The sequence below is a fragment of the Gracilinanus agilis genome, chromosome 2, assembly GCF_016433145.1.
Source record: "Gracilinanus agilis isolate LMUSP501 chromosome 2, AgileGrace, whole genome shotgun sequence".
NCBI lineage: Eukaryota > Metazoa > Chordata > Mammalia > Didelphimorphia > Didelphidae > Gracilinanus > Gracilinanus agilis.
In genome coordinates, this window is record NC_058131.1 from 37,678,496 (window position 1) to 37,699,019 (window position 20,524).

The 20,524-nt window shown below is 36.4% G+C and overlaps 1 protein-coding gene across 1 annotated transcript in view; it reads right to left on the reverse strand.

The window, feature by feature from the left end:
- Positions 1 to 20,524, reverse strand: part of LOC123233183 (zinc finger protein 11-like) — a 61,278-nt gene that overhangs the window by 30,098 nt on the left and 10,656 nt on the right. The window contains exon 3 of the mRNA XM_044659334.1: positions 11,932 to 14,234. Within this exon, the coding sequence (XP_044515269.1) occupies positions 11,932 to 14,234 (2,303 nt within the window). The remainder of the gene's footprint in view (positions 1 to 11,931; positions 14,235 to 20,524) is intronic.

The window sequence follows — 20,524 nt, forward strand, 5'->3', positions numbered from 1 at the left end:
CTCTCTCTCTCTCTCTCTCTCTCTCTCTCTCTCTCTCTCTCTTTTTATAAGCAAGGGAGAAATGCTCTAGGTCTCTGGTTGGGAAGGAAGGCAGTATTAGTGACAGTGATATAACTGCCTAATCTCCCCAATCAGCCACTGTATATCTCTGAGTATATTGTCCCCCTCTTTCTGTCCTTCGTATTCTTTCCCAATTATTCCTGAACTGAGTATCCAGTGATAGAATGGATCAGGTTATGACCTTGTTAACATCAAAAGGTTGGAAGAGGCATCAAATTCCTTTCAGCAGCTGATAATTCCTACAAGGAAGTAGCATAGCTAAGCAAGGAACAAGTTTCCTATCAGCTATTCCACACCCAGAATTGAACTTCGTAGGGTTCTACAAAGAGAATAAAGTACTCTAGAGCCAGGAAGTTCCTGACAGTCACATCTATTCCATACATATTCCCTTTATGCTTAAAGTTTGAGCCTAGTCTCCCCCTGTCCCAAGTGAGAACAGAAGGAAATATATGCTTTCTCTCCATTTACATACAGGATGTTTTGGTAGTTTCTATCCTTTGCCAAAACTTCTCAGTAAATATCTTTTCATAAGAACGAATTGATATCATTTGATTAATTGATTTCAGGAAGCATACTGGATGAGGGCTCATGAGGCATAAAATTTAAAACCTGACCCTCAAAGGCCCTGGAACTCCCCTCTGAGGGCCCAACATCCCTGTACTCATAGGAATTGGGCCAATGAAGAGGGTTATACATGCATTGGATTTAAAAGAGTGGGCAAAAGTAGTATCCTTGTAATTTAGTGTGACTCAGACTAATAGAACCAGAACCTTTCATGATGCATCTATGCTCACTTCCTCCCCCTTCTCTTCTCTGATATTGCCCCCATTCTGGTACAAGTGCCCATCATTTCCTGCCTGGATTATTGCAATAGCTGCCTGCCCTAAGTCTTTCCCCTCTTCAATCCATCTGCCAAAGAGATTTTTCTAAAGCACAGATCTGTTCATGTTACTTTACTACTCAATAAACTCCAGTGGGAAGCAAATACAAAATGCTTTGTTCAGTATTCAAAGCCCTTCATAACCTGCCCCCTCCTACCTTTTCAGTATTTCAGTATTCAATACTCTTTGATTCAGTGGTACTGGCTTTCTGGCTGTTTTACAAACAAGACCTTCCATCTCTTAACTCTGGACATTTTCTCTGGCTGTTCCCATATCTTGAATGCTCTCCCTTTTCTGCTCCAATTATTGACTTCACTGGCTTTTATTAAGGACCAATTAAAACCTCATCTTTTACTGGAAGTCTTTCCCAATCCCTCTCCGTTATTTCCTAGTCATCATGCATATATCTTGATTTCTGTATATTTCTTTTTTTGTTTGTTGTCTCCCTCATTAGAATGTAAGCTTTTTGAGAACAGACTGTCTTTTGCCTCTTGTTGTATCCTTAGCACTTAGCACAGTGCCTGTCATTGTGTACAGTACGTACTTAATAAATGTTTTTTGACTAATTCCTCAATTTACTTATTTTCTATGGCTTACTCCTTCACTCCACCTTGGCTACATACAGAAAGAGTCATACTCTTCATGGAGTCATAATCTTAATTGAGCCATCCTTTTATGACAATGTGATAGGCTGGGTAGGCAAGGGGGAAGTGACAGATGTCAAGTGACTGATTTCAGTGAAGTTTTGATTCTTTCTTACATGACATTTCTTTTGACTAAAAAGTTAACAGTGTGCTGGGTATGAGCAAGTAGCTCAATGGTCATACTCAAAGTAAAAATAATTCTTTTGAAAGCAAGGGTTATTTTTTGGTTTTGTTTGTATGTAGTGCCTTGTATTCAGTAGGGATTTACTAAACACTTGTTCAACTGAATTGAGCTTGGGGTTAAAGGGGAGAGGTGGAATATTGAGAGATTCCAATCTCTTATTATTTTAAAGACATTAAATAATTTTGTATCTTAAAAAAAAGAAATAGTCATACTCCTAATGTTGCCATCACCTAAAAAATATTCCATTTCCATGTTCATCAACTCTGAAATTCCCTTATATGACTATACTCCATGGTCATGCCATCTCTCCCTCCACCTTGCAATCTCTAGCCCTGTTGTACCTGCTAACTATGGGTATACCCCAAAGCTTTGTCCTGAGTCCTTTTCTCTAATCTATACTATTTCTTTTGGTCCTCTCATTAGCTACCATGGATTCCATTATCATGTCTGTTCCAATGTTTCTCAGATCTATTTATCTAACTCTAACCTTTCTCTTGACATCAGGCTTGCATCTCCATCTGCCAATTGGACATCTCAAACTCAATGTAAAAGATATCTTAAACCCAGCATGTCCAAAGTTGAACTCATATTTTCCCCTAATACTTCTGCCATTCCAAACTTCTCTAATACTTTTGAGAACATCACTATTCTCTTAGTCACTTGGCTTTCATCGTAGATATCCTCAGTTTCTCATTCTCTTTGTCACTCACACACACACACACTCCACCCCATATTCAATAAATTCCAGTGGCTCCCTATTATACAAATATAAAACCTTCTTTTTGACTATTAAAGTCTTTGATAACCTGGCTCCTTGCTACCATTATATTTGTCTTACACTTATAATAGAGCCTTGGAGCATGCCCAGATCTACTAACATGAAAACAATCCTGATTTTCTGGGCTTCTCTGCCAAGCTGACTGGCTGCAATATCCTGGAATTTTTACTCCAAGGCTGCCATGGCCTGAACACTTGGGTGAGGGTGGGGGTGGGAATTGCTTCCAACACCTAAAGCTGGAATCTTTTATTCCTAGGCCTTCCTGCTGGGTTTGAAGTGCTGATAGTTAATGTGATTTATTTTATATTCTTTCATCTTCTGAATTAATTGTTTCAATTAATTTTTGGTTGACTCTACAATTTTCTAGGTAAATCATCATAAAATCTATAAAAAGCGATCATTTTATTTCCTTTTTGTGTGTGCTTATTCCTTCTCTTTTTTCTCTTACTGCTATAGGCAACAAACTTAGCCCTATGTAGTAGGTGATAATGGGTATCCTTGCTTTAAATTGAAATCTTATTAGAAAGGGCTCTACCTTTTTTCCATTATGTATAATGTTTGTTTTTGAATTTAGATCGATTTTATTTACTATGTTAAGAAAAAATACTTTTATTCCAAGAATTTCTAGAGTTTTTAATAGAAAAAAAGGGATGGAAATTGTCAAAAGTCTCTTCATCATCTATATGGCTTTTAATATTTCTATTCTTAATATGACTCGTACCTCTGGTATGAGGGCTTGTTAAGTCCTTTTTAGGGCTACTTTCCTCCTTTGGTGTCTGCTCGAAACCCTGCTCTTATCTTCAGCTCCAAAAAGCTGTAGCATGGCCAGCAGCCATACCCTAGTAAACCATTGCAGCAGTTGGGCTAAAGTGGGCAGAGGTTAACCAAAACGTCTCAAATCCATCAGTGAGATAGAGGGATGTATACTCCAGGTATGCAAGGGCTTCCCACAGTAGAAAAGGTGGATGATAAAAATTTGTTCCAGTGGCAAGGAAGGCAATGGAAGCAGGCACTGTGGAATGTTTAGAACATGATTAGACATCAAAGAAGCTAAGTTCATCCACTGAATCCAGGGCTATTGCCAGTCATCTTGACTTCTGTTTTGACACTGGACTTCAATGATTCTGGAAAAACAAGGCTGATGACTTTGTACAATTTTGCCTCACTTAAATCTAATTAATATACAAGTAAAATGACATCACCAATAATGATATCATTTTGGTCTTCTTCAGATATGAAGGACAACCACCACCACCATAACAATCATGACTGCTGTTTGCTATCTCTGGTTTTTGTGTTCTGAAGCATAGACCCACTCCCTGGTAATTCTGTTAAATCTTTGCCTTTCATCTTATAAAAAATAATATATTGTCAGATTTTCTTCAAATCCATTATTCTATTCTCTTCCATTTTCTGAGGAAGTTCATTTCACTCATGTAGAGTCACCAAGCATTTATTAAGTACTTAGTATGTCAGATACTGTATTAAGCACTAGTAATAGAAATATAAGCAGAAAAGGCAGATTGTGCCTGTTCTCAAGGAGTTCACATTCTAATGGGTGGGGTATACAAAACATAAAAGAATATTGAAAGTGGGAGGATGGAGAGGGAATTCTCATGGGGACATAGTAGAGAAATTCCAGAAAGAGTTAAGAATAGAGCACAGAAAATAATGAAGTTATGGCTGATCCAGGTTCTTTCCCAAAATGGAGGTTCTGGGAGGGACCAACTAATAAAGGAAAAGGGGCCACAGACAGGGAAGAATGTATTTGCAATGTGAGGAGTCCAAGGAAGGAGTGAAATTCCAGGGCGAGGAGGTTGCTATGACACGGCAGAGAAAAGACAATTGGTAGGAATCTCAACAACCATTTTGATCTAAAAGTTCTCAATTTGTTTTGTTTCAGGACCCTTTTATACTCTGAAAAAATGATAAGAACTCCTCAATGAGATTTTGTGTATGTTGTTTTGTATCTACTGATATTTTCCATATTAGGAATTAAAATATATTAGTATAATTTTAATAGTCTATTTTGCCTCTCAACACACACACACAGAGTTTAATCTGTGAAATTCTGAATACAATTTGTGTCTAGATTTCCAAAAATATGGGTAAAAGGGTTCCCAACTCCCATTAAAGCACTCATGGCAATAAATGATACTGGTACAGAACAACTTTTATTTCAGTTAATCAACAAGCATTTATTAGACACTTCTTATAGGTCAAGCATGGGGCTAAGCACTGGGGATACAGAGAAAGGCAAAAACAAAGCACCTGCTTTCAAGGACCTCACCAAATAGAGGACATGCAAACAACAATATAAATACAAGATAGAGACAGCATAAATGAGACATAATCTTAGTGAGAAGGCACGAGCACTGGGAAGGACTGGGAAAGGTCTCTAGGAAATATAGAACATGCAACAGATTCAAAGGAACACATAAAACAAATGCAGAAAGCAAATAAACAAAGATGTGTCACAATATTATTTTAAAAAACATTTATTTACTTTTACAATAACTTATTGTCTCCTTCTTACTACTTCCCCCATCAAACAATTTTGAAAATAAAAAATAAAGCCCTTATAGCTGTTCAGTGATTTTCAATCATATCCAACTCTTTGTGACCCTGTCTTGGGTTTTCTTGGCCAAGATGCTGAAATGGTTTACCATTTTCTTCTCCAGAACATCAGGAAACAGACAACCAAGGTGAAATGACTTGGCAAGGGCCATACAACTAGGAAGTGTCTGAAGCTTGATTTGAATTCACAAAGATGAGTCTTTCTGACTCTAGGTCTGACATTCTATCCATTGCACTACCCACCTGCCCAGTTAATATGTACAGTCTTAACAAAACAAATTCCCACACTATGTCCAAAAATGTATTTCATTCTGCATTTTAAGTTCATCTTCTTTCTGACAGGAGGTGGGCAGCCTCATTCAGTCCTTTACACTTGGGGTTTTTTGATCACAAAAATCAGAATCCTAATATCCTTTGAAGTTGTTTTTCTCTATAATGTTGTCATTGTATAAATTGTTCTCCCAGTTTTTTTTCATTTAACTCTGCAACATAATTACCTACATATTCTTAACAGCACTACTTATAATATCAAAACCCTGGAAAACAATAACAGGCTGAACAAATGGAGAATGACTGAATAAACTGCTATGTGAATGGAATAGAATGACAAACATGGAGAATTAATAGAAGCAAAGGAAGATGCATCAAGTGATTCAGAATGAAGAAAAAAAAGAACTAATTATAGGAAGACTACAATAACATAAATGAAGGAAATTCAAAAAGGTAATGAGACAAGTCAAATAAGAAAGACAATGTTGGCTCCAAGTTATTTAAACCATACAATCTTCCTTCTTGTTAACAAACAGCAAACTACAGCCATGAAGCATTACCCATAATGATAAGAAATTGGGAGATAATGGATTTTGGATAGGCCCACGAAACCGAATTCCAGTCCTACCATGGGCACATGCCAGCTTTATGAAGGTAAATCACTTAAACCTTCCAGGTACTATGAAAAATCTCAGGCAAAATCTACGTTGTATACATTTGGAGCTGAAAGTAACCTTAGAACTCCAGTACAAGCCCCTTATTTCTGGGGTTCCTTACACTTTTCGGCAGCACATGGAAAATCTGATGTCTCACTATAACTAGAAGTCTTCCCATAATGTAACATTACTGAAGGTATTGGCTAGAAACCACTCCTCTAAAGTTTTCAGTTGACATGTGTCAGTTATGCAGAAACTCTACCAAGTATGTGGGGTGCATTGAATTTTAGCAGGAAATATTAAACCAAACAAGGTAGAATTACCCACCATCTGGTTATCTGAAGAACTATTAAGCATACTCCTCTATTTTCTTAAATTCTATTTTGTTATATAGCACATATGATTTAGCAATTCAATGGTTTCAAAATAAGATTTGTTTCTACTTTAAAACCTGTGCACTAATGAATACATTGTTTTAAATAAATACTCCCTTTTCACTCCAAACAATAATAATATAAATAGCAATCCTACCTCAATAAGGCATTGCATTGAAAAAAAATTTTGGTAGAAGGATAATGCAAAGTATTTTTGGGATTTCTCATTAGCAGTGTGTTTCAGTGCCTGAGCTCTAATTTAGAGCAACACCACTGCAAAATAATAAATTATATTGAAATAAATATGGTGTGAGCAGAATGAAGAGAAAAAAATTACAAAAATAAATGATTTTTAAAAGACTTAGGACAATGAAATTATCAAACATGATTCCAGAGACCTAATGATTAGAATGCTGCCAACATCCTATGAGAAGTGATGGACTAAATATTCAAAGTGAGACATAAATTTTTGGATTTCGCAAAGGTGAGGATTTGTTTTCCTTGACTGTATTTGTTGCAAGGTTTTCTTCCTCCATTGAGGTGGGAGGAGGTAGGAAACAAAAAAGTTGAATACTTGTCAATTGAAAAAAGATTATCTTTAAAAAAATGAAATATGGTGTATCATAGCATAAATATCTGGTGCCTTTCTTTTTTAATTAAACTGTCTCACTAAGCAAATAATAACCATTTAAAAAGCCCTCAATACATAGCTAAAAGGCCCCCAAAAACAAAGTCTACATTGGCCATGTCAAAGTGTGTATGTCTCTTTCTACCTTTTAAGCTTTCTACCTCCCTGTGAAGAGGTGAATCATGTTTCATCTAGATTCTTTTGGATTCTTGGTTTATCACTTCACTGATTAGTGCTAATATCTTTCAAAGTTGTTTTTTTCTCTAATGGTCACACTGTGTAAACTGTTCTGGTTCTGCTCATTTTATTCTGTATAAGTTCATAGGTGTCATCTTATGTTCTTCTGAAAATGTCCATTTCATGACTTCTTATGTCATAATTCTTCCATTACATTCACACACCATATTTTGTTTAGCTGTTTCCTAGTAGTAGGTATTTCCTTAGTTTCTACTTCTTGGCTACCTTTAAAAAGAGCTGCTATAAATATTTTTCTACATGTAGAACCATTCTCTTTCTCTTTGGTCTTTCCGGGGTGTGGATTTAGTGGTGGTACAGCTGGGTTAAAAGGCATGTACATTTTAGTAACTTTTTAAGCATAAATCAAAACAACTTTCCAGAATGGATGGATTAATTCACCACTCCACCAATAGTACACAGTACATTCCCACACATATGCTATGTGTACACATGTGCTATGCTCCAGTCAATTTGATTACAGTCTCTGCTAAAAATACTCATTGCCCTGTCCCTATGACTTTGTTCAAATTGCTCCATAACTCTATAATGCCTTTCCCATTGGCATCTCTACCTAAATACCCTACCTATTCAATTAGAGGCAAATAAGTAGTGCAGTACATAGAATGCTGGCCCTGAAGTCAGGAAGATCTGAGTTCAAATCCTACTTTCGACCCTTACTAGCCATGAAACCCTGAGTAAATTACTTAACCTCAGCCTGCCTCAGTTTCCTCACCTATAAAAAGAGGATAATATGTCTTAACTCCAAGTGTTGCTATGAGGATCAAATGAAAACACATAGTAGGTGCTTCATGTTTGTTCCTTTCCCCCTTCCCCTATTCTTTATGGCCCAGCACAAATACAAACTCCTCTATGAATTCCTTCGTTGAATTCTCCCTTGGTAGAAGCACCAAGCAATGATCCTTCTCTACTTGAACAACAATCAATGAATGAATCAGCAAGCATTTCTTAAGCTCTTACTATGTGCCATGCACTGTGCTAAATGCTAGGGATACAAAGAAAATACAAAAAAAATGTATTTGCCTTCTCAGAGCTCACATTCTAACAGAGGAGGACACATGCACATAGAGAGGTGTTCACAAAATACAAAGACAGTTGACAGAAGGTAATCTTGGGAATAAAGGCACCAGAAGCTCAGTTCATCAGAAGGTGGTAGTTGAGCAGAGCCTTAAAAGGAGTCAGAGAAGCCAGAAGGAAGAACATTCCAGGTACAGAGGATAATTAGTAACAAAGGCAGAAAGAGGAGGTGAAGGGTTTTGTCTGAGAAACAGTAAGCAGATCAGTATCGATCAACCATAGAGTGCCAAAGGAAAGATAAAATAGGCCCAAGTTGTGAACAAAACACAAATCACTGTGGTTGATGTGCATCTCTCATTCATCAATTAGAGAATCACCGACAAAGTTGGGAGAGAATGCATCTGTAGGTGTTCCCAACTTGTACTTGGAATGAGTTACCCCAGGTTCTAGAGTACTTTATGGGTACCTTGAACACCAAAAATTATATCTCACAAACTCAAACAATGTATTCACCTTTCATTAGTCACAGAATGAAAACTATTCACTGAAATGGCACAATAAGAAAAGGCCCTACAAATCATGTTTCCTGGGATATGTGTTTCCACAGTACAGCTGGCAACAGGAGGGCAAGCACTCTAAAATATAAGGTCAAAATTTGAAAGGCCCACAGTAGCAGCACCTGACCTGGCTATAGTCTCCACTTCTGGCTTCCAGGGTACAAGTTTGCACTCTAAATAGAAAGGACATTCTACAGAAATCATGGGGGGGCATATTTTCCCTTCACCCAACAGCAGGATGCATCAAGAAATCTCTCCTTAGAACAGAGGTGTCAAACACACCACAAGAGATATACTGCCCAAACAAGTCTAAAATGTAACTGGAAAATATTTAACAAAATAAAAACACAAATAGAACACAGATAATATTCATGTGACTTTTTTTTTTAAACCCTTGTACTTCGGTGTATTGTCTCATAGGTGGAAGAGTGGTAAGGGTGGGCAATGGGGGTCAAGTGACTTGCCCAGGGTCACACAGCTGGGAAGTGGCTGAGGCCGGGTTTAAACCTAGGACCTCCTGTCTCTAGGCCTGACTCTCACTCCACTGAGCTACCCAGCTGCCCCCCTCATGTGACTTTTTAAAGTCAATATGAATCCTGTAGGAAACCTTATGTAATGCGGAGTGACCCCTTTTTTATAAGAGTTTGATACTACCACTCTAAGATCCAATGCCTAGAACTCTCAAATTCAGGAATTCTGAAACTTGGGAGTTGATCACATGGCATCTCTCAAAGTGAGTACAGTCCTAGAAATCTCCCTTATTGGCTGGGAGGTTTGACTATGGAATTATACTCTAGGGATCAAGCTTCCTTTCCTTTACACAGGAAGATGGGGCTCAGGAAATTATATCCTTGAATTTCCCTCCCAGATAACAATCATTTCATGTATTATTCTGTTTTACAGTGTGGTATGTGTATGTATGTTATGTCACCTGCCTTCTCCCTAGATCCTGTGAGCTATGGGCAGCCACAAACTATGTTTCATCTGCTCTCTTAGAACCCCTGGAACAGTGTAACCAGAGTATTAATAGAAGAATAGGCATAAGGAGATCTTAGTCATTCTCTCTCAAGGTGATTAACATTATTATAGCTGGTAACAGAACCTGACATCTTCTCTCATGCTGAATAAGTTATTATTTTACTTTATGTCATTGGGTATAAGTTGAGGGCAGCTAGGTGGTACAATAGATACCACACTGACCATCAAGTTGGGAAGACCTGAGTTCAAATCCTTAGACACTTACTAATTACATGATCTTGGTCATCACTGAATCTCTCTGCCTCATTTTCCTCACCTGTAAAATGAGGGTAACAATAGCATGTATCTCCCAGGAGAGTTACGAGGATGATAAGTACTTCATAAAGTACTTAGCAATGGGCCTGGAATGTAGTGGGCACTCTATATATGTTAGCTGTTATTCTTATGATTTAGTCATCTTGGAAGATTTTGGATGCAATTTTCCTGAGATCTGTGTGAGACCCTATTCTATATAATATTTTAATTAATGGCTTATCTAAAGGTGTATGTGCCATGCTTATTAGATTTACAGCTGATATAAATGTGGCAGGGAGAGCAATTCACAGCCAAGTTCCAAAAGATTTTGACTTCCTACAACATTAGGCCAAATTGAATATGATGAAATAAAAATGGAAAAATGGGAAATTTACAGTTGAAATCAAAATATCAACCGCACAAGTGCAAGTTAGAGGCATGGCTAAAAGCAATTCATAGAATGGGAATTTTGTGGATGACAGGCTCAAAAGGAGTCAGAACAAAAGAAGAGCCAAAATAGCAAATTCATTCTTAGGCCAACATCAGAAGAGTAAAGACCAAAAGTCACAATATTGCTAACAAGCCTCTCAGTTTGTGTAGATTTCAAATTTTGTCATCAGATTTGCATGCCATATTTTAGGGAAGATATTGATAAGCTTAAGGAGTCTGTAGGTAAGCAACTCAAATGGTAAATGGTGTTATATGCTGAGTTAAGTTCAAGTTACATGAAGATAAAACTGAGGCCATTTTATCTGAACAACTGAAAAGAGAGTATCACGGCTAACTTCAAGCATATTATGGTTTTTCACAGGCAAGAAGAATTTGGCTTTTACTGTTGGACCAAAGAGAGGATAAGTAGGAAAATGGAAAGGCAACTGCAAAGAGGCAAATTTAGGCATAATATAAGAAATGCCTTCCTAATAACTGGCACTATTGAAAAGTAGAGCTGATTTCCTCAGGAATCATAGGTCTCCTTATTAAATAACAAAGGCTGGAAGATTATTTGTATGGTGAACAGGGCAAACTTTTTCAGATAAAATTTGAACTAGATATTCTCTGGGGTTCCTTCTAATTCTAAGATGCTGTGATTTTGCATAACTTTTTGAAACCATCACTCCATTATAACAATTGTAAATTTAACCTAGATGAATACTCTCAAGAACTCATTTTATTCATAAAGAATATCACTGGTATTATCAGATAGTTTTAAAGTTCTTTGTTTTAGCTAAAGCTTTATGAAAACAAGTTTAATTCTCTACAATAATTTTCTTATATACAAAGGTCTGGTTCAACGAAAATGATTTCTAACATTCATTTTATTTAACACATTTCTTGCTTTAGTATGAAATATCTTATGGTCCTTTCATTTGAAAGTTTGCCCACATTTATTACCTGGAATTATAGTTTTAGTATGAACCCTCTGTTGTGTATTAACTTTTGCTCATATTAAGCCTTTATACCATTTTGTAAGTTCAATGTATTCTTGGGAACATTGAGTCATGTTCTTTAAGATTTCAATCAAGTTTTCTGCATTTATTATACTAAATAGGTTTCTGGTGAGTTTTGAGTTCTTTTATGTATTAAGGATTCCCTTTCTGCAGTAGACTTTCACACATTCATTTTATTTCTTAAGACTTCTTCCCAGTTTGGCTTCACATTCATAATGCATGCATCTTGACCCAAACCTAAAGACTCTCCAACATTCATTATATCTAAACAGGTCTCTCTCCAGAATGAATTGCCTTATGTGCTTCAAATCTAGAATTAGAGCAGAAGGCTTTCCCACATTCATTACATTTATAGGGTTTTTCTCCAGTATGGACTCTTTGATGTCTTGAGAGCTTTTGATTACTGCTAAAGGCTTTCCAACATGCATTACACTTATAAGGCTTTTCTCCAGTATGGATTCTTTGATGCTGAGTTAGATAGCTATTACTGCTGAAGGCTTTCCCACATTTATTACATTTATACGGCTTCTCTCCAGTATGAGTTCTTTGATGTCGTGATAAATTTTGATTATTGTTGAATGCTTTCCCACACTCATTACATTTGTAGGGTTTCTCTCCTGTATGAATTACCTGATGTTGCATAAGAGATGAACTCTGCCTAAAGGCTTTCCCACATTCATTACAATGATAGGGTTTCTCTCCAGTGTGAATTTTCTGATGTTGCATAAGTGATGAACTTTGCCTAAAGGCTTTGCCACATTCTTTACATTTGTAGGGCTTCTCTCCAGTATGGATTCTTTGATGTTCAATTAGATAGCTGTTACTATTGAAGGCTTTGCCACATGTACTACATTTATATGGTTTCTCTCCAGTATGGATTCTTTGATGAAGAGTGAGTTTCTGATGGCTGCTAAAGGCTTTTCCACATTCATTACATGTATAAGCCTTTCCTCCAGTATGGATTCTTTGATGTTGAATTAGATAGCTATTACAGATGAAGGCTTTTCCACATTCATTACATTTGTAGGGTTTCTCTCCAGTGTGAATTCTTTGATGTTGAATTAGGTAGCTATTACTGCTGAATATTTTCCCACATTCATTACATTTATAGGGGTTTTCTCCAGGATGGATTTTTTGATGCTGAATTAGGTTATTATTACTGATGAAAACTTTGCCACATTCATTACATTTATAGGGCTTCCCACCAGGATGAATTCTTTGATGTAGAGTTAAATAGCTATTACTACTGAAGGCTTTTCCACATTCATTACATTTATAAGGCTTCCCTCCAATATGAATTCTTTGATGTCGGGATAGCTGTTGATTACTTATAAAGGCTTTCCCGCATTCATTACATTCAAAAGGCTTCTCACCTGTATGAATCTTTTTATGTGTTTCAACATGTCCCATCTGCCTAAAGGTTTTTCCACATTCATTACAACTATAAGGTTTCTCTCCAGTATGGATTCTTTTATGTTGTGAAAGTTGTTTATTACTAATGAAAGTTTTCTCACATTCATTACATTTATAGAGTTTCTCACCTGTATGAATTCTCTGATGCTGAATTAGGTAGCTATTACTACTGAAGGCTTTCCCACATTCATTACATTTATAAGGCTTCCCTCCAGCATGGATTCTTTGATGCTGAATTAGGTAGCTCTTACTCATAAAGCCTTTCCCACATTCATTACATTTGAAGGGTTTCACTCCAGTATGGATTTTCTTATGTTGTATTAGGTAGCTCTTACTGCTAAAGGCCTTCCCACATTCATTACATTTGAAGGGTTTCACTCCAATATGAATTTTTTGATGTTTGTTTAGGTAGTGTTTATTGCTGAAAGCTTTCCCACATTCATTACATCCAAATGGTCTTTCCCTGGTATGAATTAACTTATGTTTAATAAACTGTGATTCCTGGAAAAATGCTTTCCCACACTGATTACACTTATAGATTATATCACTAGTATGACTTTTTTTATGTTGGTCTAAATAGAGCTTATTACTGAAGGTTTTCAAACATATATTACATACATATGACTTCTGTCCAGCATGAACCATCTTGTGAATTTTAAGGTGTCGCTTCTGCTTAAAGGTTTTACCACATTCATTACATAAATAAGATTTCTCTTCATTATGAATTTTCTTATGTACAAAAAGGTTTATCCAGGAACTAAAGACTTTTTCACATTCTTTGCATTTATGGACCTTCTCTCCTGTATGAGTTCTTTGATGTGCAGTTAGAGATTGGTTACTGTGGTAAGCTTTCCCACATTCATTACATTCAAAAAATTTTTCCACACCACTATGAACCCTTTCAGACTCAGGAAATTGTGAATTGATGCTGAAGTCTTTGCCAAATTCATCATGTTTAGAGAGTTTTCCTTGAGCATATGTCCTATGGTAATGAATTCGTTTTGAATGGTCAATGAAGGGCTTCTGACATTTATTATACTGAGAGAGTTTCTCTCCTAAGCAGATTCGGTCATGTTCACTTAGGCCTGACAACCCAATGAAGTTCTTCCAAAAGTTGTCATATTCATGGAGACATTTTTTTCCAGAAATTTTCTGTTGTGAAGAAAGGACTGATCCCAGATTGTACTTCAGTCCAAAAGTATTATGTTCAGGAAGAAAATCTGGGGGGTAAAAGGTGTTAATATTCAATGCTCTCAATAATAAAAAGAAATTAATCCATATGAAGTTTTAGATTCTATCACATTCATGAAGGAAAATTATCATTAATCTGATACAGGTAAAAGAAAATTTCTAGAAAGGAAGTGAAGCCCAGGTGAGGAACAAGATAGTAGAAGAATTTCTAATTACAAAAGACTTCACAAATGGCTTTAATTATCAGAAAATGGAAAGAGATTGGCTTTGCCAAATAGATTTCTTAAACTAAAGACAATTTCTGGCCGAAAAAATTACATAATTTTAGAAAAATATTAATCCCTAAAAAGCAACATCAGTTTAATAAGTGCAGATCATACACAACGAAGCTCATTTTCTTTAAATTATATGAAGAGGTGACTAACAGATATAGAGAATAAGTGACTCTATATTTGACAAAATCTTAAAAGATATCTTTCTAGACAAAATGAAGCAATATATGTTGGATTACATAATAGCCCAATGAGTTTATAGTTAATTGAAAAACTGAATTGAAAAAGTGTTTCAAATCAACTGTAAAATGGGTATAAAAAAAGCATTTAGGTTCCAAGGCTTTTGTTAAGATACAAAAGAAGTAATATTCGCACCCGTGTGTGTGTGTGTGTATTCTAACCTCCCCAGTTGGAAAAGCAGTATCTAAACCATAATGTATTATATGTAAATAATCTATGTATCTTATTATGATAGGTGTGGGGATCTTAATTATTTTGGAGTATATAGAATAATAGGAATAAAAGGTAAACAATATTTGAATAAAGAAAAGAGTAAATTAAATAGAAAGGGTAAAAATGCTATCTTTGGTATGAGGAGACAAATGAGGGTAAAAACACATGAACTTAAATATAGTAAAAAAGAACAGGAAAAAGCAAAGGTTTTGTTATTTTAACAAACATCTATTTCTGAGCAGAAAAAAAAAACTTTGAAGAGACTCTGAGGGTGCAAGAGGGGAAGAAATTATGGAAAAATGCAAAAAAGAACAGGAACCTGAATACAGACAGAAGGGTTAGTATCACAAAAAAGGAATACTTCTTTTTTCTGAGGCTATAGGGAAATATGAGGCTAGGAAGATCAGGAAAATATAAAATCAAGAAGTAGCTAAAGAGAAACAACCACAATCTTTCTCCAGAGGGTTAGGGGTCTTTTAGGATCATGTCCTGTTCAATATTCCAAAGGTAATGCAACTTTACTGTCTAGTTTTGGTTCAGTTTGCAATCTAACAACCATCTTCCTGATTTTTATTCACTCACCCACATAAATGCTTTTTAGGATTTCTTCTATTGGTAGCCATGGTGTTTCTCTTCTCTCCAAAGGAGAAATCAGAAGTGGCTTGGAATCTGGAAGTCCTTGCTCATGAGGAAACATTTGAAAAGGTGCTGAGGACAGAGATGTTTAAGAGGACAGAGATGTTTAAGAATTCAATCTTAACCTTTATCTTTTTAGAAAAAAGAGAGAGGCTAGGAAAGACCTCTTAAGGATACTATATATTATGGTTCAATCTCATCAGATATTAAAGATAACTGACAGGGTTTGAGTTGGGTTCAAACACAATTAAGTTTATTTCAACACATTCCCTACAAAAACTATAGAAATTTTCCATTTCTTCAAATAGCTACTGGAATAGGGATTTGAGTGGAAAAGGTTTTGTTCTCTGAGTTCAGAGTAGACAAAGTATACTTTCAGAAGCAGTATAATAAAACTTCTGATTTCCATTTAAAGATTTCCAACAAAAAGTCAAAGCCCTTCATCTGGAGAGAAAACAGATACATCTTGTCTCTTTATATCAAAGGATAAAAGCACCATGCCACATTACATGTATTCAATTCTTCACACCAATAATTCAGTAAAGCACTTGAGATATTTCATGACCATTAGGAAATGAGAACAAAAAGTCACTTTAATAGTCAGACAATTCATGGGAAAAAAAGCTATCCTTACCAAGGAAGAGAAAGTTCTCATAGTTTTCAAGCATCACATCCCAGAAAAGGTCCTTCTCAGCAGGATCTAACAGGCTCCATTCCTCTTGGGTAAAGTTTACAACAACATCTTGGAATCTCAACAATTTCTGAAATATTCAAAAATATTCCCATGCATTCAAGGACCATTCTTCATGTGGGAACATGAGGAAGACACGAAATTGGTAAAACCTAAAGGGATTACTTCCCATAGAATCAAGGAATTCAAATATTCCAAATAAAGTATTTCTTGAGAATTTACCACGTTCCTCACTTTATTTTTTAAGTTTAATTTTACTTTCCCCAATTATATGTAAAAAGTTTTCAACATTTAAAAAAATAATTTTGAGTCTTGAATTCTCTCCATTTCTCCAGCCCTACTTCCCTCTACTGAGATGATAAGCAATCTGTTATAGATTTTACGTGTGTAATCATGTAAAACATTTTCCCATATTAATCCTTCTGTGGAAGAAAACTTGAACAACAACAAAAAATAAGAAAGTGAAAAAAGTTTGCTTTAGTCTGGATTCAGACTCCATCATATGTAGTTAATTTCTGCACCCTAAAACTCCAATTCCCAGCATCCCATGCTCCTTCTCACATTACATGCTGACGTAGGGAGGATATAAGTTTGGTATAGCTCCACCTCTTGCTCTCTCTTTTGGTCATAGCACACTGGAGGGGATGTAAGGCGAGAGGCAGGAGAACTTGCTCACATAGTTTTAATTTTGTTAGATAATTGGGTTTTTTTAACTTCTATTTCCTTTTTATTCTTTCTACTTCAAGTGATTACTAATAAACTCCATAAAATATAATTCTTGGAGTATTGGGCATTAATTTAAATCCTACATTCATGGCAACCAGAAGTCTGGAATTTAGGACCCTTACTAAGTGAGTAGATTAGTTTGGGGAAAAAATGCATTTCTCTCCAGCCATAGCCTTCTCGCCTCTCCCCACCCCTCCCTCCCAATCCAGGGAACTCCAGCTGTTGTTGCTCCTGCCTCCCTCACTAACTGTGGGGGTGGAGGGGGCTGCAGCCGACTCCCACCACTTCCCACTGCTGATAGTCCACCACTTGAAAGAATCTGCACAGAAGGGTGAGATCTAAATCCTATTTTCTCCTCTTAAACTAAAAACAGTGGATAGTCATTGATCACTGTGGATTGGTGTTTATAATTAGCCTCTAACCCTCCTGACTCTTTTGCTCTCCCAGACCAGCTCAGCTAAGTGGCTCTGAGGAGTTTTGACCTTCATTGTGTCTAAAATAGAAAGCTTTTATATTCCCTCACTAACTTAACTCGGTTGCCCTCCATTCAAAGGCTGATTGGGGTGTGTCTCCATCTATTAGTTTTGTAGATCTTTACTCCTAGCCAATGCATACTAGGCTAGCGCCACCTACTAAAAGGAAGTAGATTTGCAACCAATTTAATAAGTAGAATTGCAAGCATGGCCCAGTTTCCTGCCTATCTTGAATAGTTCCCATCCTGGGAGAGCATTCCAGAGATTGCACAGCTCACAGTTTTGGGGTGTCTTTTCTTACTACCATTCCTGGGTGCTCTTGTTCTTGCAATTAGCTTGAGTAATCCTGAGATTCAGGGGGAGATTCATCTCTGTACACCCCCTTGCCATTTTGGCCTGCCCAGTCTCTGCAACACACCCAATATGGGGTTTGTTCACACTATGGCCAGTGCAGATATGGAGAACCCTAGAGGTGTGATCAAAGGAATCTAGATGAATGATGATACTAAGGAGGGAAAGGAACCTTAAAGAATCTGGAGGTGAATTTTTAGTTTTTCAGACTCCATTGCTAACTGTTTCTGTTTGTTCCCTTCCAAATAGTGAAGAAGTCTCTGTAACACAGCTATTGGAATTGAAGAAAAGGACTCTTGAATTCAGTGCCTGTATCCTGTCATATAAATTGTATTTGCTGATTGTTTGTTTTAGGATTTAATTTTGTTTTTTAAGTTCACATATTGATCTAATCTAATATATTCTGTTATACCATGCCACTTTAAGTTATTGTGTTTTGGCCATTAGCTATATGTGCTGTTACATTGTCTTTATTTGTACCTTATGCTATGACCACTGGAGAAAATACCATTGTAAAAGTCCACAAACAACTTGTGCAAACCCTTTTACGTGGCAAAACCATAGGTCCTTATGGATGCTAGGTTTGCCACCAGATCCATCAAGTCATATGTTGCCTAAACAGCCTTTTGTTCCTTTTTTGCCTTTGTTAATTGCCACATAGGTGATGATGGATGGACTCCATCAAATTGGTTACAATCTGTATACAACCTTTGGAGAATTTATTGACCTAAAAATTTAAATTGATTTTAAGAGCTCTTCATAAGTGATTTTTTTTTAGATATCTAGGAGCACCACTTCCTCTAACTGATCATTTGCCAGCCTTTGAGTTGTTTGTAACAAAAGGCAAGGATCCATTTAGTAGTTGAAGTGAAGTGCAATAGCACTATTATATTCCCCACCTCCACATTTATAAAAATGTAATGGATGAGACATCAGAAGTAATTTTCACTATGGTATTCCTTGCCTCCACATTGTAATGGATGGGACATATGAAGACATGCCTTTTATGGCTGTTATAATTTCATACCAAAGGAGGGAGGGTTTCCCAAGGGGCTTGGTTGCCTCGTGATGTATTATAATCTCATCGGGGGAGGGGGAAGGATTTCCCAAGGAGCTTGGTTACCCCTGGACGGGTTTTTTTTTTTTAATATATTTGTAACTCTTCAGCTTACTCTAACCATTCTGCCAGAATGATCTAGCTTCTTGGTGACATTTTAGACCCAAAAGGTTTTTATCAGCAGTATAGAGGTTTGTGTTTTTTATGGGTTCCTCTGTCACATTTTGGAATGATGGCAGTAATAGACTTTGTTAAAAAATATCTCAGCCAAGGTTAAAAGATTGGCTAGATCTGGAGAACTTGTGACAAATATCCATGACCTTCAAAGTTGTTTGTTTTTTTTTAAATGTCACATCGCAACTCATGTGAATCCTATATGATAGTGGGTTTGTTTGCTATTGACATTAAATGGGCTCTTGTGATTTGAGGAATTTTGGTACTTCTTTGAATGTGCATTACCTGTTATACTACTGTTTTATAAAGCTGTTACCTGGTAAGAAATTATGTATACTCACACTGTGGATCATAGCCAAATTAAAAAGGAAATGGATCTCATTTTGGGGTGAGAAACCTTTGTATTGCATCTCTCCTTGGCAAACACAGTGTATCACTGATTGTGAACTATATATTTTTGATTTTTTAAAATTTTATTATTGCTTTTCTTTGTACATACAATAGAGTATTTGAGTTTTCTTTTTTCTCTCAGTTTTTAATTTGAAGCATGTTACCAGTATTAATGGTTTTTTGATTTTGCATTGTATAATGGCTTTAGACTATGGAAACCTGTCACTGATTGTTAAATATTATGAGACTTTGATTAATGACTCTGTCTGATTCCAGGAGAAGAGATCACAAAAAAGCCATTATACAGTGCCAAGAAGGTCAAGGTCAAGGAGACCAACCAATCCCAGTGGGATTGACGAGAATCTGTATCAAGACAGAGGACTTGTTTTGGGGTTTGAGGAAGTGGCTGTTGGCTGTTTCACATCAGAGGCAGGATTTCCCCGTGCCAGGTTCAAAGTTCCTCGGCTTAGCTATAATTCTGGCTCCCCTATCCCTGAGAGTGAAGGTAAAATCAGACTAGGGAATGATATTTCACATTTACTGCAAAAAATCTAGTTCCTTTTCTGTCTTTCATTGTGTGACAATTTTCTTTGGACCTGGCTGATGACTGGGTAACTGCATATTGCTGCAATGGTCCTACAGGCTTGTGGGGCATAAATCACTTTTTATTGGGCCCTGATTCCAGGACCTGCTATGGCCTTACTCTCTCTTGCTTACTCAGAATTTTTATATGCTTTTTAACTTTGTTCTTTTTTTCCTTTTCTTCTATTTGTTTTTTTTTAATGTTTTTTACTTCCTTTTTACATTTGATTCATATACCTCATAACTCAGCCATGTATCCCTGAGTGATCTGTGTGTTTGTCAACACCCTCCTCAGGAAGGATTGTATAATTGTCATAAAATTCTAGTTTTATAAAATTTTTTCTTGTTTGAGAGTAATTTTGGGATAAGAAACTTGCTATCTCCCCAAATCAAGAAAGTGAACTATTTGGAGGAGGCACCATGAAGATGCCTGCAGAACTTTGGGATATAATGAAATTGAACTATGGGGGGGATTGAACACATTTATTTTGAATGTACATTCCTATGCCAAAGG